The 26,185-nt window shown below is 38.5% G+C and overlaps 1 protein-coding gene across 1 annotated transcript; it reads right to left on the bottom strand.

Annotated features, from left to right (window-relative positions):
• Positions 1 to 1,747: 1,747 nt before the first annotated feature.
• Positions 1,748 to 26,020, bottom strand: LOC18444697 (RING/FYVE/PHD zinc finger superfamily protein). The gene is made up of 6 exons (XM_011628948.3): positions 25,758 to 26,020; positions 8,061 to 8,146; positions 7,773 to 7,919; positions 3,410 to 3,533; positions 2,561 to 2,847; positions 1,748 to 2,145 (listed from the first exon to the last, which is right to left on the bottom strand). The coding sequence occupies exons 1-6, from the start codon at positions 25,945 to 25,947 to the stop codon at positions 2,053 to 2,055; spliced, it is 927 nt and encodes a 308-aa protein (XP_011627250.1). The 5' UTR covers positions 25,948 to 26,020; the 3' UTR covers positions 1,748 to 2,052.
• Between the last annotated feature and the right edge of the window lie 165 nt (positions 26,021 to 26,185).

Below are 26,185 nucleotides of genomic sequence, written 5' to 3'. Positions count from 1 at the left end.
TTTTTTACAATTGTTTAAGTCGAGATGACCGATGTAGAGGTTTTCCAATGCTTGAATTACAATTTTAGGCTTTTCTTATTTTGATAAAGTTGCAGCCCTATTTTCCAAGAACAAAAACATAGTTTATCGATCCAAGTCTTTTATCCCCGGCAAAGTCAACAATGTGGCCCCGAGGGAGCACTATCCCTCCAAGCAGTCTATTCAGAAGGGGTTTACTTTATGCGCCAGCGTTTGGGAAGTTCCAAACCGACTCATCATGGAAAAACTGCAGCTGATCTGGTTCGGACTTGAAGTGATAGGCTGGTCTGGACTGAACTTTTCGAACCAATAAAAAAACAAAAACAAAAAAGAGGCCTGTTTTGAAACTTCGGATTTCCAAAGTATATTAAAAAGAAAAATAAAGATGGAACTTGAAGTTCCAAACTGGTGTCACTTTGAAAAAAAAAAAAAAAAAAAGCCCAGTTTTGAAATTTGAGTTCAAAGCCCACTTTGAGAAATTAAATAATCATGGAAAAAAAAAGAAAAAAAAGGCCATGAGCACAAAAATATAAAAAAAAAATATTTTTTAAAAAAATTATAAAGGTATATTTATGAAAATTTCAACATGATCAACGAATAAAGAAAGAAGCGATATGCATAAAAAGGCTAAAACTTATGAACAAGCAATCATCAAGATAGCGTTTTAACTTGGATTATTATAAAGGATGAAGGCTTAAGGCTTATGAAAACAAAATAAAACCTCACCTCAAAGCCGCACCAGGAAAACCCTTTTGGCAACAGAAATCTCTATGATTGATCTAAAATCAATTTTCAATACCGACAATAAAATTTAAAACTAAAAACTTGATACATAACTTGTGGATGAACACTTATTTTTTAGTGAAATACATGGTCTAGATAATTTGATATAATATATACTATATTTAGAGCTTAAAATCCTAAATTTTTTTAAACCATATCGTTTGAGGCCGAGATCAAGATCATTCATGTAAAGGTTTTCCAATGCTAGAATTATAATTTCTATGAGTTATGAGGTGAGAATTTACTTAGTTTTCCTATTGTAAATAATCGGAAATATTACAAATTATTTTCCTTTATCTTTTGGCAGTCGGTGCGAAACAAGCACCATGAAGTTGGTCGATGGGAGATTGAGATGAAAGCCATTGAATATTCTCATCAAAAGGGAGACGCCATTCATATCACCAGGGCTCCTCAAAGTAGATCAAACAGAAACCTGATATCATACTCGCAATTTTCCATCCATTTAACCATCGTTTCAATTTTCATGAGCCTCCTACAAAAAGAAAAGGAAAATAATGTAGGAAAAGGAGAGAAAAGTAGGAAAAACTAAAAACAAAAAAGGTGTGATTTGCACGAAGTTGCAACGTTAACCAAGAAAACAATCAACGTTTGCCTCCAAGCTTTGTCATGAGATGCAATTTTTTATTTCAAAAATTTTTTAGGACGTTGCAAAAATATATTTTTATATCTAATTATAAAAATTTGAACTTCAAAAATAGTTTAGATCAAGCGGATCTATAAATGCATTAAAATCTAAAACATAGACAGTCCAGGTAATATGTCGCAATATGTACTATTTTTTAATACTTGAAATCTCTTCTTTTTTTTTTTGCCATATCTATACATCTTGATGTCGAGATTATCAATTACATATTGTTCCATCATCAAAACAAGCTTTTTCAAAGAATAATTTTTTTCCCAAAAGGGGTTATTACAAAAAGTAATATGGTGCATCAAACCCCTATTGATTGCTTTGGATGGGATTCACAAAGATCACCAGATGGCGAGGTAAGACAACTCAGGCGATGAAATGCAAGCATGGCTAGTCACTACAGCATAACACACTTGACACCAACTTCAGATGGATATTATATGTTTGCCATCATTTCGGAAAAGCCAGCGACGCAACATACCCAATAGATTTGATGCTTTCAATCCACCAAGAAGAAAAAGCACAAACAAACTATCACCTTTTCCTATTAATAACACGGATAACCTGAACTCAGGGCCTGACAAACATGCAGTCAATATCTACAAAAGCTTGAGCTGCTTCAGCCGTTCTTCATGTTCATGGTCCAGTTTTGGAGGTGTATAGGACCCATGAAGATCTTCAACAACATATTCCTGCATCAATATGGGATTTTTTATTTATTTATTTATTTATAGTAATAACAAAATGAACGTATGGTCACTGTTCAAAAAAAACAAAATAAAAGTATGGTCTGATGATGACATCTAGTAAAAAGAGAGGCTATAATCCAACGGAGCAGGCAATACAGTAGTCCCAAAGCAAGCACCCATCCATTCGTTATGATGGACAATGGAGATGACCTGTGGAGGGCCCCCACTGGTACATTCATTAAGGAACAGTTAGTCTCCACTGTCCAAACGTTGGGAACAGACAATAGATTCCCCTTTGAAAGTACACTACATACCATGCCCCATTGTTCTTACACATTCATCTCCGATAAAAGCAAGAGATAAAAGAAAACACGGTAAGCGAATTGGAGATAAATCAAGGGAGGAATGGGATTCTTGCCTTTGTGAGCTCCCTCTTGGTGAGAATGTGGTAATGTTTCTGCCATATCCTCTGAATAGCCATGGTTGCAGCAAGGAGTCCATATGCAATTCCAAGGATGGCAAAAATGACAACAAATATGACAAGCAAAACACCACAAGCTTCCATGGAAGCTGGAAAACAATCCAAAATGCCCCATCCATAACAGCAATTGCGGCATCCAGCCATGCAGGGATCATTGTTGTTGATGGACGAGCAATGCACTAACAACCCTCCAATTCCCAGTATAACAAAGAAAACAAAAACCCCTGGCGAAGACCATGCAAGATACCATTTTTCAGTTAGTATATAATACAGAAAATCAACAAAATAGCAAGTTTATGTGAAGGAAGAGCATGACATAGTCCAACCATGTAAAACTGAAGCCCATTGAGGTTGTGACTGGCCAATTAAACAGATGCTCTAGGGATAGAGTGGGTCCAGAATTGAGGCCCCTCTTCTTCTAAGTCATACTCTCCTCCCAAAAGTGGTAATTATATGGTTAGTAACTAGATATTGCAAAAGAGGAAAATATCCTATGGTTCAACAGACTACTCCAAGGTTATTCGCTAGAGTGGAGGTTGTACAGCATGTGTTAATCTCTGACCATCAGTGGTAAGGGCAGGTGGATATGACTTGGAGTAGCATATACCATAATTCATTGGATCGTTGTATACTATCCCAATTCTAAATGAGACAGATATGGTGATCAATTTGGTAGTCACGAAGACAAACAAAACTGCTGCTTCTTGTTAACTCTGGGCAATACATGAAATGGAACATATGATAAGACACACAATGAATATGTAAATCAGATTAAACAATGCATACCAAAACAGTAGTAGAACGGTATTGGATGCTTCGACAATATACGGTCCCATCCATCACTGAAAGAATTCCTGAATTCCCCATTTGTATCCATCAAATAAGCAAGACCACCCATCAAAGAAATTGCCTGCAAATAAAACAAATTGTGAACCTTCAGATGTAATGTGGTGGTGGCCGCACCCGAGGATCTGCCCATGGCTGTGTCCACCAAACAAAACATTTTAAACAAAAAAAGTGTTGTGCATTTGCTTTAAGCGCTGTATATAGTACTGGGACAGAAATTTTCATTGGTATATCACATAAAAAAAAGTAGGAAAGCCATCAATCAAATGCACCCTATAAATAGATTTTCTGACAACAGTCACACCCTACATGTGAATAATGGTACTCAATAAATGGACTCGATTCCATATAAAGGAGTATAGTTTTAAACTTTTTTATCAAGTTAACTAATCAATTAACAAAGAAAAGGAAACAATGTTAACTTATCAAATAGTATATCCAGAGCCTACTGAGAATAACTTGTCCTAGTGCCTCTTTATTACATAAATACAGAAATCTAGGTTTCATTTACAAAATCCACAACTCATTGCACCTCTATTTCCTCCTCCCACAAAATACAGCATTTTATTGACATAAATGCATTCCAACAAATCTGGAGATTTATGAGGACTACATACTTGGCATTAAAAAAATCATTTATATGGTCAGCATAAAGGTAAGCAATATAGGCCGCCTTATATTCTACCATTTCTACAAAACAAGATTATACAACCCCACATTTCTAAAGTAAGCCCACATTTGTCGATTGATACCATTACAACTCTTAAATAATTTGATGCAGTCACGGACACTAGGTTTATTTGGTGTTTTAGTTCTTGTTAATTATCTCAGGATATGTGTCATTCAGTTGTAGAGAATTGAGGGAAGGGAAGAAGTTGGAAGTTTATTTTTAAGAAAACGAAGGGCTAGAATTAGTGTTTCTTATGAATGAGTTATACATTTAGCATTTTTCCCATGAATCCAAGTGTTAATCAAGGGCAAGAACAACATATATATATATATATATATATATATATATATATATAGGTAAAGTATACAATGAGACCAATTACCTTTGGTACAAGGCGATCACAATTGATCTTGACCATTGGATGTGAAATTGGATGCCTACATTTATTCCATGGACCAAGCTCAAACTTCAAAAGAAATTTTCTCGAACTTCGTAACACACCCAAGCTATCAAATTTTACATTGGATAGTTGTAAGTAATTGTGACCTCTTTGTATCAAAAGTAGAAGATCTCATAGTATACAATCTCAAATATACATATATATATATATATAGGGAATAGATGTTGTCAGCCAACGGGTTGACTGCTACAGCGTCAGCCAATGGCCCAGATTGAATCTGGGCCGATCTGACGATCACGACCTTATTTGGTATTTTCATTTTCATTTTTTTTTCTAAAAATCCAAATCAGTCGAAAATTTAGGCATACAATCTACTCATCAAGGCGCACCTAATAAAAATATAAAAAAAATAATTCGTAAAATATAAATTGACCAAAATACCCCGTGGGCTAACAGTGCCATCAAAAAAAAAAATGAGGAGTTGGATAAATGGGTGGCAACAGTTCAAAATTTTTCATGTGAACAAACATAGCATCATGTTCACTAATGACTGGCCCATGTACCAATATTGGCTGGCATTGAAGGACCTGTTCAATGTCCACACCAGCCCACAGGTGAAAAACAAGATGAAGAAGCAAAATGAAATTAAAGAATCCCAAGCATTCGAAAGCGGAGTGGGTTCGGTAAAAAGAAATAAAAAGAAGGTTGAGTAGACATTGAAAAAAAAATACAAAAAAATACAAACTAGCACTATGCATTGTTCAAAAAAGCGGACCGCCCAGCACCTAGGCAGTCTAGAAGGCCAGGGCACATCGCCCAGGCCTAGGCAGCAGTCCGTGGGCGGCTGCCCAGGGCCTGTGCCCCACCTAGGGGCGGAAATGAGTTTTTTTTTTATTCTATTGATTTTTTTTGAAAAATAAAAGCTTTTAAGGATGGGTTTTAAGTTCATTTGAAACCTAAACCCATAAGAACCCATTTTAGAGAGAAAGGAACCTAAAAAAACTAGATTTTGTGATTTTCATTGGATCGAAGTGTTTCTCAAAGTAACAGAAAATAGATCCAAACATCACTTTAGATATAGTTTTGGAGTTTTTTAATCCTATTAGATGGTGTTTTCAAATATTTTAGCACCAAAAAACATATCAAAGGTGGGAGTTTGGAGTTCGAGCAATCAAAGTAAGTGCAAAACTTTATTTTTTAGATTGTTTGTTTTATTTTGAGATGTCTTCTTCAGGATCTAGTCGAAGTGAATATCCAGATTGGAAAAATGAATATAACCCAAATCCAAATGACAAAAATTGTATTAGATGCAATTATTGTGGAAAAGATACAAAAGGGGGTATAAACCGGTTTAAGAAACATCTTGTCGGTATTAAGGGAGATGTTGTCCCTTGGAAAATGTTCCTAAAGCTATCAGCGAGGAGATTAAGCAAGTTCTGTAAAACAAAAATAGGAAAAAAAATGTCATTTGAATATATCTATTTTTGGTTCATCTAAAAGAAGTGATCCGGGTTGGAAGTATGGCCATAACTCGAAACCAAACGATAAAATTGTATAAGGTGTAATTTTTGTGAAAAATATACCAATGGGGGTATTAAGCGATTCAAGAAACATCTTGCCGATATTAAAGGGAATGTTGCGACTTGTAAAAAAGTTCCTGAAGCTATTCGGGATGAGATTAGACAATTTCTAAAATTAGAAGAACTAGAAAAGGATGAAAATGAGCTTTGTTCTATGGAAATACTTTCTCCAGGTTATTCTAGAAGTAGTGATCCGGGTTGGAAGTATGGTTATAACCCGAATCCGAATGATAAAAATCGTATTAATTATAATTATTGTGGAAAGGATACCAATGGGGGTATTTACCGCTTCAAAAAATACCTTGTCGGTATTAAGGGGGATGTTGGCCCATGTAAAAAAGTTTTTGAGGCTACCAGGGAGGAGATTATACAATATTTAAGTTCAGAGAAGCACAAAAAGATAAAAAAGAGTAGAGCAGCCAAGACTCCTAGCGCCTCATCTACACATAGTAAGTGGGAGGTAGAAGAAGAGGAGGAGAAAGATGCAGATTCAGAAGAAAGAGAAGAGGACGAACGTTATATTGAAGAAGCAGATGACTCTGAAGATGATGGCCTTGAATCTGATGCATATGATGAGGCTTACCCTATTTTTTCTGATGATGATGACAGAAGAATGAAGAGTTAAAGACGCTTGAGTGCTTGACTCTTGGTGTTGAGTGTTGAGTGTTGACTGTTGAGTGTTGACTATTGTGTCCTAGACTGTATATTTTCTGAATTTTTGTATATTTTTTTTTTCTTATTTTTAGTTTCTACTTTCTAGTTTTCTACTATCTAACGTTTGTGTATTAAACTACTAGTGTATGCTTGTATGGTTTTACTGTTTTAGCATTGTATGAAAATATGGATTATGGTCAACTCTTCTCAACTTCCATCTTTTTTATTTTCAACTGGGCCGCCTAGGCGCTGGGCGGCCTAGACCCCCCCAGCCGCCTGGGTACCGCCTAGCACTTTTTAAAACAATGGCACTGTGTCAATAGTCTTAGGACAACGCACTTGTACATACAAACAAAAGAAAGCAATAATCTAGATTCCAGTGCAAACTATTCCAACTGTTTCACAAATGTGATTCTAAAGAAGAATAGTTATACATTTAAGAGAAACTAAACATATGATGTGGGATTGGAGAAATCCTCGGAAGTTCACAGTACTACGTGAACTTATGGTTTGTCCAAAAATTAAGAAAATTTTATATTTCTTACATGATACAAATGTATGCCTTGTATAATGAAACTCATAACTAGTAGCACTGGGAGACCACAACTACGCCTTGATTTAACATGTGAAAGAAGACATTCCCAGTAAAAAGAAACAAAAATATTTGCAAGATCTATGAATACTTTACAATAAGAGGAACAAGCATGAGATAGGGGACAAAGAGACTATAATATGAGTACAATAGATTATCCACATCACACAATAATCCCAACACAATATGCATCATCGTACTATCCCAAGATATTCCATTGAGCTCTATCTCCTAATAACCTCTATAATGCATCTTAAGCCTTTCTAATACATCGAATGAAATAAATAGACAAACAATGGACTAACAAGCAACATGAAACAGCTAAAGTTATAACATGGCTATATGCACAAATATGCAGCCCAATAAGAATAAACCCAATAAGGACATGGTCTTTGTAAACCTCTTACAGTTTGTACAGCCAAAAATACGAGGAGAACATCCCGAGCGACAAATATTTTGAATTTTATTTTTCGCCAAGAATAGTCCTCTAGTAGCTCCACCCGAAGATGAAATTGTGCCTTGCAAGTTGTGCAATGTGAGAAGGCAAATCCTTCCTAGCAACAGAAATATTGATCACATCAGCTCAGTAAATTCAGTAGCAAGCCTACTTGTTCATTAAGTTGCCCAGGAGTTCACAATAATTTTGGGTTTAAAAGAAAACAAAATCTCTAGAAGTTCGTGAAAGAAGGAATTGCCTTCACTGAGCGCCAATGATCGAGGCATGACCGGTGAACAAACTGTTGGGTGCCTTTACACATACATGGCGAGATTAGTTCCTCCCCTGCACAAAGACTTTTAATATTTAATATATAACACAAAGTTTAGACCACTAATAACATTTACTTTCCAAAGAGGTTATCAAAGATATGAAAATCAAAAACATTTTTCTTGCAAGTAGGGACCAGGCATAACCCAAGTAATTCAGCAAATAAAGAAAAAAAAGCTTAGAGCAAAAGTGCAGATGTCTTTTAAAAGCTGAAACCCACAATGAATCACATCATTGGTAGCAAGGTTACTACAGACATATCAAATCTTCCCGAAATTACTATAGTGTCATAACTGAAACATCAATCCAACATGGATATGAGTGGGCGTCCCACATGGATACTGTAACAAAAACACCAAACCGACAATTGGCCTTTTTGACACAACTCCATGCATCATTTAGAGGGGATGGTAGGTGGGATTCTCAAGGACATTAAGGTCATTTATTTAAAAATTACAACAAAAAAGTCTAGTAGAAGTGTCTAAGTTTCTCAGGTATCAAACATGTGTATCGTGTCTTTGGTATTTCGACATGGGCCCATATAAGTGAATACATGTGTCCAACTTACAAAGCTTAAATCTTCGTAATTGTGATAAGTAGCAAGGCAATACAATACAAGAACTGCTCCACCCAAGCCTGCACCTATAAATGCATTATGACACACAAAAGGGCCGTATCAGTAGAGCATGAAACATGATATAGAGCTATTCTCATCTTACAATGTATTTTGTAGATTCCTCACACTGGCTATGGTTTCTAGGCCCAAATCCTTAAACCATGGGATCCAGCTAGGGGTGGCAATGGGTCGGGTCCAGCTAGACCCAGACCCAAAATAGACTATATGCAACCGGACCCGGACCCAATAGGTCCAAATAGACTTACCCGTACTTGTTGGGCAAGTTTGAACCGGGACCTGGACCTGTAGTCGACACTAGCCAATGAGGGGGTTTGGGAAGAAAGCGTCCCAATGCCTCTACTTTTATAAATCTCAACCCACTTATTTCTTTCTATTCCCATTGATGTAGGACTAATCTTCCTGCCATAACCAGGTATGCTTGAGGTCTGTGGAAACCAAAACGCCGCTCCCTTAAAAGGTTTGCAAAGGTCTCTCTCAGAGACTAGGTGGTAGTCAAAAGAGGGAGAGAAACCCAAAAAGTGAAAGGGGCAAAGAGAGAGAATGGGCAAAAGACCCTGACAACGGGATAGGACCTCTTCCTGTACTTATCGTAGATGAAGGTTGTAAGAGATGGAGTTGCAAGACCAATGGGATAAGGAACTCCAACGTTCTTTTAGTCCCATGGGTTTCTCTCAATTAATAAACGAGTAACATTTTTCATGGCAGGCATATGAAGGACGCTCCCACCCCAATCTTCATCCTTCGATCGCTTGAAATCCCAAGTAATTCGACCGAGCATCATGAAATGATCAGAACCCAAATGTCAACATTTCAAAAAAAAAAAAAAAAAAGAAGAAATGATCATATCCCAATTTTCTTTTCCAAAATCTTTGGTTTTCTAACAAGTTTACAAGAAAATTGCCATGGGGGTCTCTCTCTTTTGCTGAGTAATTGGACCATAGGCATTTCCTAACTGCTAAACCTCCATAACAAGGGATGGAAAAGATAGTATTTGCTCAAGCAAGAGAAGAGGAGGGATTTTCTCAGAGGAGAGGAGAGACAGTCTTTCAAGGACAGGAAGAGGTGGGGTTTTAGGTATTGGGAGTGCCTGATTTTGTGATTTTCCGACAATTATTTCGGAGACTGGAGTTGGGTTTTCTTCGTTCAGACTCCTGCACACACTGTTTGTATTGTACGCCCTTGATGATGGCGAAATTTGTGGTTCAGATTTCTCCAGTCAATACATGCCCCTCTCTTTAAGGCTAACTATAGACAACAGCCTCTCTCTCTTCTTATCACTTTATACTTACTTCTCCGTAGGTGGGAGGGGTTACAGAGAGAGAGAGAGAGAGAGAGAATTGTTGTTGCTTTATGGGTTGGAAAAATCTTTTAACCCCACATCGAAAGATTTAGAGAGGTAATGTGAGGGGGTTTGCTATAAAATGAAGGTTAGGTTTCAAAAGGGGTGGCAAACTTCAAGTCCCGGGTCGGGTATGGGACGGGTCCACTAGTACCCGGACTCGTACCCGTGAATCTTCGGGTCCATTATGAAGGACCCAGACGCTATGCGTGGGTCCAAGGTTTGGACCCATAACCGGACCCCGCCCATTGTCCTAGATCAAGCCCTTGTCACCTTGCCCAAGGTACCATTAACCTAAAGCCCACCTTTAATCCCACCTAAATCCCATAACTCTACTCTAAACAACACTAGGCTAGATAGTCCATAGTGCACGTATTCCAATGGTCCCTACAACCTTAGCAACGATTTAAAAGTCTTTTTTCTTTTTTGGGTAATTCAGTGGGAAAGACAAGCCCCTACCAAAACAACTTAAAAGTGTTACACATCCACCATTAGGGAAACACAATAGATAACCTTAAAACAACTTATTTGATGCTAAAGTTTTTTCCAAATTAGGTTAGACACCTTCCTAATTATGCTAAAGTGGCATGGCCTCAAACCAATCCTTTAGAGTCTAAGTACTATAACCCCTACAAAGCTCATCCAAATTAAGTCAAATTTGATTCTAGATTGTAGTGGACGTCATAAGCGGACATCATAAGCGTTCAAACAATCAAAGAATCATTCAAATCTGATGCGTGGTATGAAAGTTATGGCCAAATTGTCTATCAAGAATTTCATTTTAGTCCTCAATGGCTTGTGCTAGAGACACAATAATTGTTGTTTGGGCCAGCAACATCCAGAAAACGGCTAGAGTGAACCAAATCTTCAAAAAAATGCTGACCTAGTGTGTGTCCCAGCCACGACCCAACATTGTAACTTTCACTTTATAAGCCCTTTCCAACATTCAAGTTCAAGACATTCCTACCAGTACATCTTTAGTTCAAGCAATTTTGAAAGACTGAATAGAAAGCTGACACCGCCCCCTTTGGTAGATTCAGGCCCCAACTCCATGTGTCTGGCCTATGGGCCCAGCTTAACAAAGTAAGTCATTTCCCTTTAGTTTTCCTTATGTTTAACTATAATACATGCTAGCTCATTGTCATTCAAGAAAAAGTGCTTTCAAAACTATGGTCCCTTAATTTTGGCGGATTTTTATTTAGTGCTTCATCATTTGACTGAGCCCCAAATCTCTATCAATTCAAATTTTCATTGATCTTCTTTAGGCAAAATCAGAGCAGAGAGATTCTCAAGTATTTCCTCTCTATTTTGGGTATAAACAGTCTTGTCACACTTGAATGAGAAACCTGACCTCGGCCAGCTCTGTTCACTTAGACAACCATATGAGGCTGCATTAAAACCCATGCCAACATCCATACCTACACCAAACAGCCACGTAAGCATTTGTATATTGCTTTTACCTTTTTCACTCACAACGATGTGAGATCAAATATACTCGTTAGAGTTAAGGAGACCAAGATTCTTGTAGCCGACCCCAATTAGTTAGGAAAAGGCTTTGACGATGATGATAATGATGACAGTTAAGGAGATATATCCAATGATAACGACACTGCGTTGAGCTCAAGTTGATGCCAGACAGAATAAGATGAAAGGAAAACATTCCCTGGTCAACATACTGTTCATGGGAAACCCTCCACAAACTTTCTTGGGGCTTCCCATATTTTATAATTTCAGTTTGACTCATGTAAAGAATCCTGCCCACAAAAAACAAGCACAGAAAGAACAGAATAGGAGAAATTCACAGGTCTTGTACACTAACAGCTAGAGAGGAAGGAGGCAAAAGGTAATGAAAGATGGTACTATTTTTCCGTTGTTTCGTACGACCACTTTTCAACTTAATTGGTGTAATCTAGTAACAGCAAATTAAGAAGCTTTGATCAAGGATTCAAAAGAACTTTTCTCATCCTAGGAAATCATACATGACTGAATTTTGCTTCATAGTATTCTTTGTACTAAACAATGCCCATATGCCCAGTTTGGATTTGACGAATAGGCCAATTTAGTAATGGAGATTCAATCATTCAGACAAGCGCCATTAAGGTTTATCAAATTAACTCAAATTCATCTGCCCATCCATATCTTCATGGGGACTACATTTCTTGACCTTAGGGTGTAAAAGAAAGTTTCATGAAAGGTTGTATGGATCCATTTAATAAACATCTTTCAAATTTAAAATTTCAAACAGCGAACCACAGGAGTAACTGCAAAGAGGCTTGTTTAGTTTACAGTTTATACTGCTAACTGGTGTCCAAATAGAGGGAATACATCTTCAAAGCCTACATAGATCAGTTTGAATACTACAAAATCATTTTAAAATGATAAAGCAGCACCATGGTTCACTTTCTCCCAAAAACTCTGCCAATAAGCTTTTAAAATTGTGGAGTTAGCCTCAAATTACATATGGTTAGAATTTAGATTATGGTTTTGTACCAATTCATGACAAGCGAGTGGACCCCACAATGTGAGATAGTAAATAAAGACGAATAGTCGATGTTATTTTCTCCAAATTTTGTTAACGAGAGCTTCTTTCTTGAAAGAGCTCTAGATTAGGGCCTTCAGACCTTCAAATTGATGTTTTGGTGCAATGCAAGGTTCCCCGTGGGTAGATTGATGTTTTTGAAGATGCACTAAACTAAAAGATCCTACAGAAGTTAGGTTTTCAAGAGAGCATACCTAGTTAAATGTATGAGCATTGTCCACACTTGTGAACTCTGATGATGTCAAAAGGGTACCTCAAGGTTGGGGTGCTAAATTTGTAATGACATTTGAGTTCAATGGCAGGAATGATATAATAGAATTTTAAATTATTATTATTATTATTAAAGTCTATAGCACCTAGGTTCTTATACCATGCAAATGGAATAAAACTCTAATGGAATGAAGCACCAAGGGCTTCTCTGTCAGTGTATCAAAATGAAAACGACTTATATGTCGCCATAAAAATCCAAATGATCAAAACATACATACTTTTTCAAAACTGTCATCCTACTTTTACTTACAAGATTTACATATTACAACTATATATTCTATACTTCCATGAGAAATCTATTATCTATATGGGAATCTTAAGCATGAGCAAAGCTCCTATATTTGTGTAAAGGTTCAAGAGATACTCTTAAGAACAAGATGAAAGAACAACTGATTGTTAGAGGACATAATAATGATGGAGTTGGAGTGGTAAACTATGTGCAGATGGCAGAAAGCAAATCACTGGCTTTGCATAATCTTTACTCCTCAACATTAACATGCTGACGGTTATCAAGAAGTTCTTGTACTCCTTACCACGATCACTAACTTCCCACTAAACTCGTGATTCCCCAGTTCCTTTTTCTCAAGCAGGACACAAGAATGAAATACACCATTTTTACAGAACTTCTAGAGTTCCTTTAGATAGGAAAATTTAGGTACTGAACAACTGTGTTCAAACTGGCCAAAAACTAGGGACTCCCAGGCTTCCACCTAAGATGCCATTTTTGTCTGAACAATAGAAAACAAGATGCTGATGTTCAATGACACACTAAAGTTGTACCATTAGGTGGTTTGTAAGGACCTTCTGTAATTCGAAGTAAATATGAAATGTAATGCCAATGCGATGCCCTTGGGAAATCAGATTGGACTCAAGAAGCCCACCTCATATGGTAGACAGTCAATCAAAGAGTTTCTTTTCAAGAATTAAAGAATGCATTCAGAGAAGGAAGCCTTCCCATTCCACAATTATTTACGCAATTCTCGTCAAAAAGTAAAATCTCATCTTTGAACAGACGCTACTAGGTGTTCCCCTTTACATCCCATTGAAGTTGCTCATCAAAAGAAAAAGATTTCTTTGAATTCCTTGGGAATCCTCACAGCTAGGCTGGCTGACAGTATTACAAAGTAAATCCAAAGCAATAAAGGAGATAGCAGATGGGGAGTAAGTATAAAATTCGGATGACCAACAAACACATGAAAGTGGTTGGTCCAGGCCAATACGATTTTAGTGAGATCCCTTTGCACTGAGAGGATTAGGAAAGAAAGAGATGCTCGAATGAAACTCAAAAAGACTGAGTTTGAAGTCCACATTAATGCAACACGATAAATTTTCATTGAGGAACTAAAATGAACCTCAGATATGTAGAGGATAAACCAAGGTTAGGGGAAACTAAGAGAGAGAAAAATAGTGCAAAAAATTAAAAGTAGAGAGACATAGATTTACATGGTTCGGCAAGTTGCCTATGTCCACAAGCAAAGTACACTTCCACTAATCAGAAAAACACCATGCAAGCATGGAGAATACAAGGGATTACAAGCTCTCTCTCAAGCCCTAAAACAGGGTCTTTCTCTCTCCAAAACACCCACACAAAAGGACTAAACAAAACTAATCCCTTTTTTTTGTATTTTTCATTGCTCACACTTTTTCCATATGTCTTCTCTCTACAAAATATTCCTTATAAAAAGTATCCCGAAAACCCACGTGACCCATCTTTACCCCATTCCTTCTTTGTCTAGATTTTCTATATCGAATGACTAGAATCTTTATTTGGCATCTAGACTACATCACATGAAGGGCCTGAGTTAAGACTCTCCCCTACAAAATAGGAAATAATACCAAGTCAAGGGAATCACGTATTCCCTCCTTGATACTTGACTTCATGCCAACATTCTCCCACTTGAAGACATGTTGCCATTCTAACTAGTCTACTCCAAAAATTGCTGCCCACCAGTTACTAATCATCAAGTAACTATGGGCTTAATCAACATATCTGCTAGATTGTCATCAGTATGAACTTCCCCTTCCCTATGGGCTTAATCAACATATCCGCTAGATTGTCATCAGTATGAATTTTCTGCAATAAAATTTTTCTATCTTCTACCACATCACGAATAAAGTGATATTGAACATCGATATGTTTAGTCTTGTCATGGAAAGCAGAATTCCTTACTAGAAACAAGGCACTCTGGTTATCACAATGAAGAGGTATACCTTCTTGCACAACTTGGAATTCACAAAGTAACTTTTTTAGCCAAATTGCTTCTTTAGATGCATAAGTGACATTACTCAACCTCTGTAGAAGACAAAGCCACCTCAGACTGCAACCTTGATAACCAACTAACTACACCACCTCCTAAAGAAAAAACATACCCAATTGTAGACCTCTTTTTATCGAAGTCATTGACATATAATAACAAGATAACAAAGCTTCCATCAACATATCCACGAAAATAGGCACAATGATTAGCTTCACATCTACGAAAATTCAAGCGTAACATGAAAGAATCAAATTGTTTGTACCAACATCTCGACGTCTGTTTCAACCCATACAACGATTTCTTCAGCCTACAAACCAAATTCTCTTTTAGGTTAGGTCATATAGATTTCTTATTTTAAGTCACCAATTTTCACATCTCTAAATCAAGAATAGTCAAAACAATTCTAATAGTGGACATGTTCACAATAGGAGAAAAAATCTCATCAAAATCAATATCTTATTTCTGCGCATAGCCTTTCACAACCAATTGAGCTTTATATCTTTCAACAATATCATCAGGACCTTTCTTCTTCTTGAAGACCCACTTGCAACCAATAGCCTTTCGCTCCTCTGATAATTTGACGAGGTCCCCGGTTCTATTTTTTTGGAGGGCCTCCATTGACCGGCTTCATCGACCTCACATGCTTCACAATAAGAAACTGGCTCACCCTCCTCTGTTAGGCAAGCATAAGGCAACACACAGCCATTAAGCCTCACATGAGCCTTTTTAGGTCTATCAGATCTTCTTAATTCAATATCAAGTAAATATTCTTCATGCTCTTGAACAATTTCAAGTTCTTGGTCTTGACCACACTGTCTCGCTGGTACTCATGGGTGCATTCTACCACCGCAATTTTTGCGTCTAGCTCATCTTTCTTTTTTTGCATGGAATTTTCATTGAAAATAACATCTCGATTAACTATAACCTTGTGGTTAATAGGATCCCACAATCTATAACCCTTTGTACCATCAATATAGCCAAGAAAAACACACTCTTTGGATTTTTCATCCAACGTAGTTCTCTTCTCTTTTGGAATCAAAGAATATGCATCACAGCCAAAAACACGAAGTAAAGAATAATAAACAGGTTTACAGATCCAAACCTCTTCAAATGTCTTATAGTCAACAGCAGAACTCGGAGACCTATTGATTAGGAAACAAGTGGTACGAACTACTTCTGCCCAGACACATTACTCAAACCCGATAGTATTCAACCTACACCTGACACACTCCATAATGGTACCATTCATTCTCTTAACAACACCATTTTGCTGAGGTGTTCTAGGAACTGTCAATTGCCTAGCAATACCGTGCTTACTACAAAAATTATTAAATTCACCAGAACAAAATTTTGCCCCATTATTAGTTCTTAGACAGTTCTTACGCACTTGATGCTCTTACCTTTCTGATTTTCTATCAAGGCCTTAAATTTTTGGAAATAACTGAAGGCATCTGATTTCTTTTTCAGCATATAAGCCATACTTTTCTTGAAAAATCATCAATAAAAGTGACAAAATATGCAGCACCCCCCCATAGAAGCAACAGGTGATTCCCATGTGTCCAAATGAATCAATTCAAAAAAACCTTACTTTTAGCGGTGGATAAATTTGGTATATTTTCCAAATAAGAATGACTCACAAAAATCTAAATTAAAAGATTTTAAACCAAGGAGGTTTTATCGAGAATACCCTGAGTCCACGCTTGCTCTTATGACCCAACGTACATGCCATGTCATAGCGGTGTCCACCTCTGTAAAATCGGCCTTTCCCAAAACTCTTTTTCCAACAAGTTTGTACAAATTGCATGCTAACTCTCCTTTTCCAACCACTAGTGCTCCTTTTGAAATTTTTCGCCATCTATTTTCACCTATAAATATGAAACCTTACTCATCAAATTTTCTCAAGGACGAGATTCTTTTTGAGACCTGGAACATGTCTACCACTTGGATTCTGCATATGATTCCATTCAACGTCTTGATTCTCACATTTCCAACTCCCACTATTTTACATAAGGCATTATTTCTCATGTAAATACTTCCATCACATGATTGGTACCTATAGAACCAATCCCTATGTGAAGTCATGTGAAATGATCCACCTGAATCAAGTAACCAATACTGCAAAACTTCATTCCTATCCACAAACAAAACTTCTCCATCTTAAGAAAACTCAATTTCTTCAACTAGATTTCCTTGAGACTTGCTTGAATTATGCTTCTCGTTAGAACCAGATTTAGGGGCTTCCCGGTTCCCTTTTTGTGCCTTACAATCTTTTCCCACATAGTCAAATTTTCCACAGCTCCAACACTTCACTTTCTTACGCCCTGTTGATTTGGATCTTGAACGATCTCTACCCATAGTTCTCTCCATTGATCTTCTTCTCTGTGCTACAAACGCATTCTCAGAGGAATCCTTACTAGACTTTCATCGAGACTCCTCTGTCGGAAGTGGTGAAACAACGGAATCAAATTCAAGAGATTTCGCACTACTAAGATTCATTATTAATCCATATCATGATTCCGGCATATAACAAAGTAATATAGCTGCTTTGTCTTCTTCATCAATTTTTACATCTAGTAACATCAACTTGTTAATCAAGGCATTGAACTCATTTAAGTGGCCTTGCAAAGATGCACCATCACTCATCTTGAGATTGTAAAGTTTCCGACGAAGAAAGATTTTATTAGGAAGAGACTTACCTTCATAAGTATTTTTTAAGCTGTCCCATAAATCTTCCGCGGTAGTTTCTGAGGAGACATTGAATAAAATGGACTCATCAAGCGCAAAGAAAATATATGCCCTAGCCAATTCATCCTTCTCATCAAATTCCTCATCATCCATCTTTTCCAGTTTATTTTCTCTGCCTTTTAAAGCCACTATAAAACCATCTTTCACCAACACTGCATGCATCTTTAATTTCAAGGTTGAGAAATCTGCACCGTCAAATTTTGAAATTCATATCTGGTTGAACTTCTTCTAGCCCTCTTAAAAGATCTCTGATCTGCCACAAGCCTTGTGCCCATAAGGGATCTTAAACCCTAAGGCTCTGATACCAATTGTAGAGGATAAACTGAGGTTTGAGAAAAATAAGGGACAAAAATAGAGCAGAAAAATAAAAAAAGAGACACAAAGATTTATGTGGTTCGACAAGTTGCCTACATCCACGAGCAGCAAAGTTCTCTTCCACTATTCAGAAAAAAACCATTCTAGCATGGAGAATACAAGGGATTACAAACTCTCTCTCAAGCCCAAAAACAGGGTCTTTCTCTCTCTAGAACACCCACACAAAAGGACTCAAGACAACTAACCCTTTCTTCTGTATTTTTCCTTGCTCACACTTTTTCCAGGTCTTCTCTCTCTATAAAATTCTTTTTATAAGGAGTATCCCAAAAACCCATGTGACCCATCTTTACCCTATTCCTACTTTGACTAGATTTTCTACATCTAATGGGATTTACTTCCTACAAAATATGAACTTTATTTGGCATCAAGACTAGATCACATAAAGGCCTTGTGTTAAGATTATCTTCCCTACAAAATAGGAAACAATACCAAGTCAAGGGAATCACGTATTCCCTCCTTGAAACTTGGCTTCACACCGACAAGATACTCCAATCAATTCAAAAAGTAACAGATGTTTGCCAAAAAGTTGGTTAGACAATCATTTTGCTCACAAGCACAACTCTATAGAAAGCCCTTTTTTTTTTTTTTGAGACCACTATTGTTCTTACAATGAGGGACTCAAAACCTTCTACTGAAAATCTCATCCAATGAAACCCAATCATTGCCACCACTAACAGTCTTACTTTCTTCTTCTTCTTCTTCTTTTTTTTTTGTTGTTTTTTTTAAAGTTAACTGTATTTTATTGAATAGAAAAATTACACAAGTATTAAAATCAAGGGTCCCTTAGCATGGCACCCTCTAGGTAAGTAAAAAGCCTGCTCTTATAACAAAAGTACAAGCGTAAAGGTTACGAAATGTACAGTGATATTACAAAAAATAGGGTTATGAGTTATCCCTTTGTACAAAATTTAAGTTAAAAGGCAAAAAATCAGCAACAGCCGTTCCTTTATGCTCCTGTGTCTTCAATGTGCACTCTAGCCCCATCCTTTGCTAGGAGATCAACGAAGTCATTTGACGTCCTCAAGGTATGTGTCCAAGAGACGTCCGTATCCCTGCAAATGTCAGCAATCTCATCAAAAATAGGTGCGACATACCAGGGAAGGGGAGAATCCCCTGATGCCCAAGTGATAATGTTCCTAGCATCCCCTTCCACATTAAGCCTGTATCCCCAAGAGGAGTTGAGGCTTTTCAAACCTAGGAGGAGGCTTTTCAAACCTAGGAGGAGGGCCATAGCTTCAGCATATTGGGAGTCTTGGATGCCTAAGTATACCGAATAAGTGTACAGGATAGCCCCACAATGGTCCCTATACACACCTCTAGCTCCTGCGTGGACTGGGTTTCCAAAGGAGCAGCCATCGAAATTGAGTTTAATAGTACCAAAGTTAAGTGCTTACCACCAATGGGTTCGATTGGGCTTGCGGGGACGGTGGCACATAATATTTCTCCAGTCGTGAAGAAAAGATGTAGCAGAGATTCCTGCAAAGTGGCAATGATTGGAAGCCCAAAAAGTTACTAAAGACGTAACTTTATGGAACAGTGCTGAGGCTTCGGTAGCTTTACCTTGGAAGATCCTACAGTTCCTCTCATTCCATATTGTCCAAATAGTTGCTGCCACTCCAGCTTTCCAGATAATTCTCCCTGCCTTAGGTCAATGAAAAGCTGGGTACAATGATATCAGTTCCTTTACTGTCGCTGGCAGAACCCATTTGACACCGCAAAGCTGTAGGAATTGTCCCACCAGGCATAAGTCAGGTTACAGTGAAGAAATAGGTGTGGGTTCGATCCTTCTTCGCATTGGCGAAGGACACAACGGTTAGGAATTAGGATACCCCTTATTTTCAGATGATCCACCGTAAGGGCCCTATGGGATCCAACTATCCAATTAAAGCAATTCACCTTAGGAGGGGTAATAAAGGTCTACACCTTAGATAACACCGAAGGAGGGTTAAGAGGGAAGGTGGGTGGCTGTACGAGTCGTTTGTATAGAGATGACACAATGAAGGATCCAGAAGGATTGAGAGTCCAAACCAACTGGTCTTTTCCATAAGTGGGGACAAAAGAATTTTGGAGAGTAAGGGGGAGAGAGAGGAAATGTGAGATTTCCCCTTCCGTGAGGTTGCTTTTAAAAGTGGGGTTTCACACCCTTCGGTTACCCACTACAGTCATTGCAACATCAACTGTTTCTTCTTTATTGGATGCTAAGGCGTAGAGGGAGGGGTACTGTTCCTTTAAAGGAATTTGACCCAACCAAGTGTCCAGCCAAAAACGCACTCTTGTGCCCTCCCTGGAATGAAGACGAATGAAGGGCCTAAATAGTGGGAGGGTAGAGGAAAAAGCTTTCCACGCACCTGAGCCCCTGCATGTGTTAATCTGCTCTGGCACCCATGTTCCTTCATCAATCCTATATTTGTGGCGTAATATTCGAACCCAAAGGGAGTTTGTCTGGGTGGCTAGGCGCCACCACCATTTTGCTAAGAGGGTCTGGTTGTGTTTCCTAAGCCTCTTAATACCTAGACCCCGTTGCTGCTTTGGGAGGCAGACTGTATCCCATGAGATAAGATGGAACTTTGAATGCTCCGCTTGTCCCGACCACAAAAAATTCCTCATAAGCTGTTCCAAGCGGTTAGCCACAAAGGTTGGCATTTGGAACATTGACATGAGATAAACCGGTGCATTGGCCAGGGTTGCCTTATTAAGGGTATTGCGACCTGCCTGGGAGAGATATCTACCCTTCCACCCAACCAAGCGCCGATCAACGTTGTCAATTACATGTGACCAGTCCCTATGTTTGGGTTTACCAAGACCTAGGGGCAGGCCGAGATAAACAGTGGGGAGTTCGTCAACTTTGCAATTCCATGTCGGGATCAGATTCTTTATTGCATCAGTGGAAAAGTGTATCCCCATCACGGTAGATTTTTCCGTATTTACTTTGAATCCTACAACCTCTTGGGAGCACTTCAGGTACAATCTCAGGTTTTCAACTGCATGTGGGGAAGCATCTAAGAAAACTAGTGTATCATCTGCATATTGCAGGTGAGACACTATAGGTCCTCTACGAGATGTTTGGAAACCGGAGAGTAAGCCAGCCTGGAAGAGACGAGAAATAGAGCGGCTAAAGACCTCAGCCGTTATGGTGAAGAGGAAGGGGGGAGAGGGGGTCCCCTTGACGTAGCCCCCTAGTTGAAGGAAAGAAACCTTTGGGGGAGCCATTGATGAGAAGGATGGGTTTGAAAGACAACCTTTGATCCATTTCCTCCAACGGTCTTTAAAACCCATTCTTCTCATGATTTCATCTAGAAGAGCCCAGTCTGCATGGTCATAGGCTTTCTCCCAATTAATTTTGAAGATGAGCCCGGTTTTTTGGACAGAAACCTGGAGTGAATGCACTCATGGGCAATTAACGCACCATATAAGATCTGTCTATCTTTGATAAAAGCTGATTGGGATTGAGAAATAATGGAGGGAAGGACCTTCTGTAGCCTTGAAGCCAAAACCTTAGACAAGATTTTGTAAGAAGTGTTCAATAGGCTGATTGGGCGAAAGTCCTTGAGCTCCTCAGCACCTTTGACCTTAAGTACCAGAGTAATAAAAGTTGCGTTGATGGCCTCATGCAAAATTCCTATGGAAGAATTCCGTAAAGAAACTCAAAAGATCTACCAGAATACTTTAAAGGGGGCAATGGGAAAGCTATCGGGACTTGGGACTTTGTCTCCAAGTAAATCATTAATGGCTCTAAAAATCTCTTCCTCCAAGAATGGACTCTCAAGCCCAAGGGCCTGAGTCTCCGATAAGGTCATGACATCAAGGTCGGACATTGCAGGTCGGGAAGTGACCTGGGTAGAATATAGGGTTTGAAAATATGAAAGGAAATGTCAACAAGCTGGACCAGGTAAGAGTCATTTACTTTTGTGGTGGATATAGAACTGTCCCTCCTGTGACAATTCGCAATCCTATGGAAAATTGAGTGTTGAGATCTCTTGTTTTTAACCACTTAATTCTGGACCTTTGAAACCAATAAATTTCGTCTTTTTTGAGAGTGGAGAGGTATTTTGCCTTCAGTTGATTCCCAGAGTCAAATTCCACTACTGTTAGGGGTCTAGACTCGTCAGCTCGATCAATGGCTTGGATAGATTCAAGGGGTGAGGCCTTTATTTGGCCATAGTTCCAAGGCTGCGATTTCCTCCAAATCTTCAAAGCAACTTTCAGTTTTTGGATTTTAGACTGGAGACAAAAGCCAGCCCTGCTCGAAACCTCACTGGAGAAAGAATTCCACCAGGCCGAAACGAGTGTAAGGAGAGATTTATCTTCAAGCCAAGATAGTTCAAACCGAAAGGGTTTTGGGCCGGTACTAAGGGCTTGGGCATCAAGAAGGATGGGGCAATGGTCAGAGGTGACTTTAGGCAAGGCCATAGCATGGGATCCCGAAAAAGTTTCCTCCCAATCCGCCAACCTTGAAGAGGTATATCAAGAAGGTCATGCTGAGAGATGAAATCCGAGAAATCCATCATTCCTTGTGTAATGGAGGGATTGGAGTTTCTCTCAAAGGACCATCTGGTGATGTTAAAATCACCACCTAAACACCAAATTGGATGAGGCAGAGAAGCAACCAAGGCTAATTCAAACCAAAAATGAGGACGAAGCGCGGCTGAGCAGGGGCCGTAGCCCGCAGAAATTTTCCAGAGATGATCGTCAGAAAAGCGAGACAAGAGAAGGGAAACAAAGAAGTCCCCTACATAGGACGAAATGAGGGAATGTTCCAGGGGGTTCCAGATTACCCAGATCCCTCCTGACGCACCCAACGCAGGTAGTGCTACCCATTGACAGGGTCTCCTACCCCAAACCTGACGAATGACAGAAAGGGAAGGCTCAGGAAGTTTAGTTTCTGATAAGGCTAGGATAGTCGAGAGGTATCTTAGGGTTAAGTCTTTGACTGCGGTCCTCTTTGCCAAAATAAATGAATGTGATAGCATTGGAATTAGCTTATACATTTAAAAACCAAGACATGGATCAATTGAATAAGCATATTATCCTCACATGGAAAGAAAAGTGTAAGAATAAAGAGAAACATATACTTCATCAGACATGTCCAGCCCAATTGTCAGGAAATGATGTTTAGACAAAAAAATAGGAACCTAAAAAACGTGAATGATGCAACACTATTTTGTAAGGAAACTGTAGGCATATTGGGGGATTAGCATTGGTGGTTAGATAGCAACCAAATTTCAATAAATCTGAATAATTTGAATAAGTTTATTATTTGCTTCAAATTTGAATAACTTTTTTGTATGGAATTTGGGAATTGGTTTTGGGAAAGTGCTTAATGTATAAATGTGAGCATGAATAATGAAAAAGTGTCGAGTCTTTGCCCCTAAACTGTCCATGCAACACAAGGAGGCAGATCCCCTTCAAAGAGGATCAAACCAGCATCGCAATTTTCTATCTTTCTGATTGCAGCTTACAATCTTTTCTAGCAAGATCATTACATTTGGTACTAGAGCATTTAGCCTAGTATGCCCAAAGCTGTTAGAAGGCTCTAAACGTGCAAAGGATGGAAGAAACAATAGAAAAGCTCAAAGGAGACGTGCAACAACATTTGGGACTGCTATGCAAGATATGCGAGATTCTCGCTCCTATGAGTCTTCAATACGAGCAAGAGCAAGCGGGATGGGAGGACAAGGCCAGACACATCCTATGGAGGGATGTTTTGCACTAAAGAGGATGGAACCCCGACACAAGCTCAGTACACACGTTTAGCTTTCCCCAAGTTTAGTGGTAATGATCTAACAGAGTGGATCTCTCGTGTCTAGCAATTCTTCAAATTTCAGAGCACAAAAGAGGAGCAAAAGGTGCTCCTTGCATCTTTCCACTTGGAAGGAGACACAGTGTAGTGATTCCGTGGTATGCGAAAGACGCATGTGACACAGACATGGGCAGATCTTGTTAAAGCACTATGTGCTCATTTCTGACTGATGAAATATAAAAATTTTGATGCAACCCTCTTTAAATTATGGTAGTCAAGAACTGTTTAAGAATATCAAACCATTTTTTAACAGCTAACAAATCGGGTGGATGAGTGAATGGAAAAGGCTTTGATTTGGTGCTATATTGGAGGCCTAAATGAAGAAATTCGGAACAAGGTCCAAATGTTCCAGGTGACAACCTTGACGACCATGATGGCCCTTGTACATATTCAAGAAAAAAACCATATCGCCTTAGATTCATAGGAGAAAACCAATTTAACTGGCAGGAGACTTCCGTACCCTTACCGACAGCTGAACCGCTCCGATTAAGAAACTAACCTGGCTGAGATTAAGAAGCACAAAAATAAGGGCCTTTGCTATAATTGTGACAAAGTTCATGCTGGGCCAGCCCCAACAGTTGTTGATGACAGATGGTAATGCCGAATACGGTGATGCTGAATGGAAGGCAAATGATCAAGCACGGTAATGAGTGAGCGCTTCCCAAATTTCCAACTTTGAGGACAAGGTTGATTTGAAGGAGGGTGGACTCTTAGGAAACTATACGTATAATTGGGGGATTAGCATGGTTAGTTAGATAGTCACCTAATTTGCATATATTTGAATAGTTTATATGAGATTTGGGAGTTGGTCAATTTGGGATAGTTTCTTAATATGAACCAGTTTGTTATTTATTTGAAATTTGAAGAGTTATTTGTACAGGATTTGGGAATTGGTTTTGTGGAAGTGCTTAATATATAAACCTGAGCTTGTGTAATGAAAGAGCATTAAGTCCCCCTACTCCTCTCCCCTTACAACCCCACAAAAAAAAGTTCCCCCTTCCCCCCACAACCCCACGAAAAGAAAAAAAAAGGAAAAAGTGTAACACAAGAAGGAAGATATCCCTCAAAGAGGATCATACAATTGCACTTTTCTATCCTTCTGCATGCAGGTTATGATCTATTCTAGCAATATCATAACATATTTCCAGATAGAAAAATGAAAATTCTAATTTGAGAAGCCAATGGGATTCTATATTGTTATTCAGCATTAGAATCAATGAACATTGTGTCAATAAGCAAGTGAATTTCGAATATGCAGTTAAGGAACGCCATTATTGAAATCAATAAAACAGTATTATGATATGAAGAAACGATGATGAACATGTATCCCCAAATCCCCTACCTGAGAGAGTCATATAGAGTGAGAGAGGAACATCAGGAGAAATGGTCATACAAAACTTGTAACCAAAATTCGAGACTGGTGGGAGATATTTCGACATGCAATGACTAATATCAGGAGAGAGAGAGTTTTTTTTTTAGAAAGGTTGACTTAATATTAGTACTAGAAAAAGTACAAATTTCCTTATCAGGACAGAGAGTTCCGCATGCAATTGAGAAAGACACAGAGAGAAAGATAGAGAATTTTCACGCACAACTGAGGAAGACGAATCACCAGAAGGAGAAAACAAACATCAATTAAAAGCACGAGAGAAGCAATGATTACCAGGGTTATCGCTCTCTGATTCAAGGCAGATACGGCAACAAGCGGCAGAGGAAACCTCCACATCGTCATCCTTTACCTCACTGGAACAACTTGTAGCCTGAGGAGGAGAAAGAAGAGGTGCTGAATCATCAACACTACTTCCGCTCTCTCTACAACCCTCCTCCATCTGAACCTCTCCAACTTTCATCATCACCACCACAACATTCACTGCAAAGAGAATTCCTTCTTATTCTTTTCCTTCTTCGTCACGAACCAGTTGATGAATCAATCCCCAACTTTCAAAACCCTAAAAATGCGAACGATCAAATAAAGACTGGAATTCAATGATTGAAAAGCAAAGGGGATATGACAATTCCTATAGAGAAGAGAAGAAGCCGCTAGGATACAAAAATATTAAAGAACAAAGAGGAAAGTTGGTGACCTCCAAA

Source organism: Amborella trichopoda, chromosome 5 (genome assembly GCF_054954075.1).
Source record: "Amborella trichopoda isolate Santa Cruz 75 chromosome 5, AtrichopodaSantaCruz75HAP2 v2.0, whole genome shotgun sequence".
Classification (NCBI taxonomy): domain Eukaryota; kingdom Viridiplantae; phylum Streptophyta; class Magnoliopsida; order Amborellales; family Amborellaceae; genus Amborella; species Amborella trichopoda.
Note: the sequence above shows the minus strand (reverse complement) of the source record. Positions and strands in the feature narration are given on the sequence as shown.

What these genes read in the sequence shown, in the direction of transcription:
- LOC18444697 (XM_011628948.3), bottom strand. Translation starts at nt 25,947, where the DNA reads ATGATGAAAGTTGGAGAGGTTCAGATGGAGGAGGGTTGTAGAGAGAGC. An exon ending in ATCAGAGAGCGATAACCCTG is followed by an intron (nt 8,147 to 25,757) that starts GTAATCATTGCT and finishes GTCTTTGTGCAG; the next exon opens with GGGAGGAACTAATCTCGCCA. An exon ending in ACCGTTCTACTACTGTTTTG is followed by an intron (nt 2,848 to 3,409) that starts GTATGCATTGTT and finishes GGTCTTCGCCAG; the next exon opens with GGGTTTTTGTTTTCTTTGTT.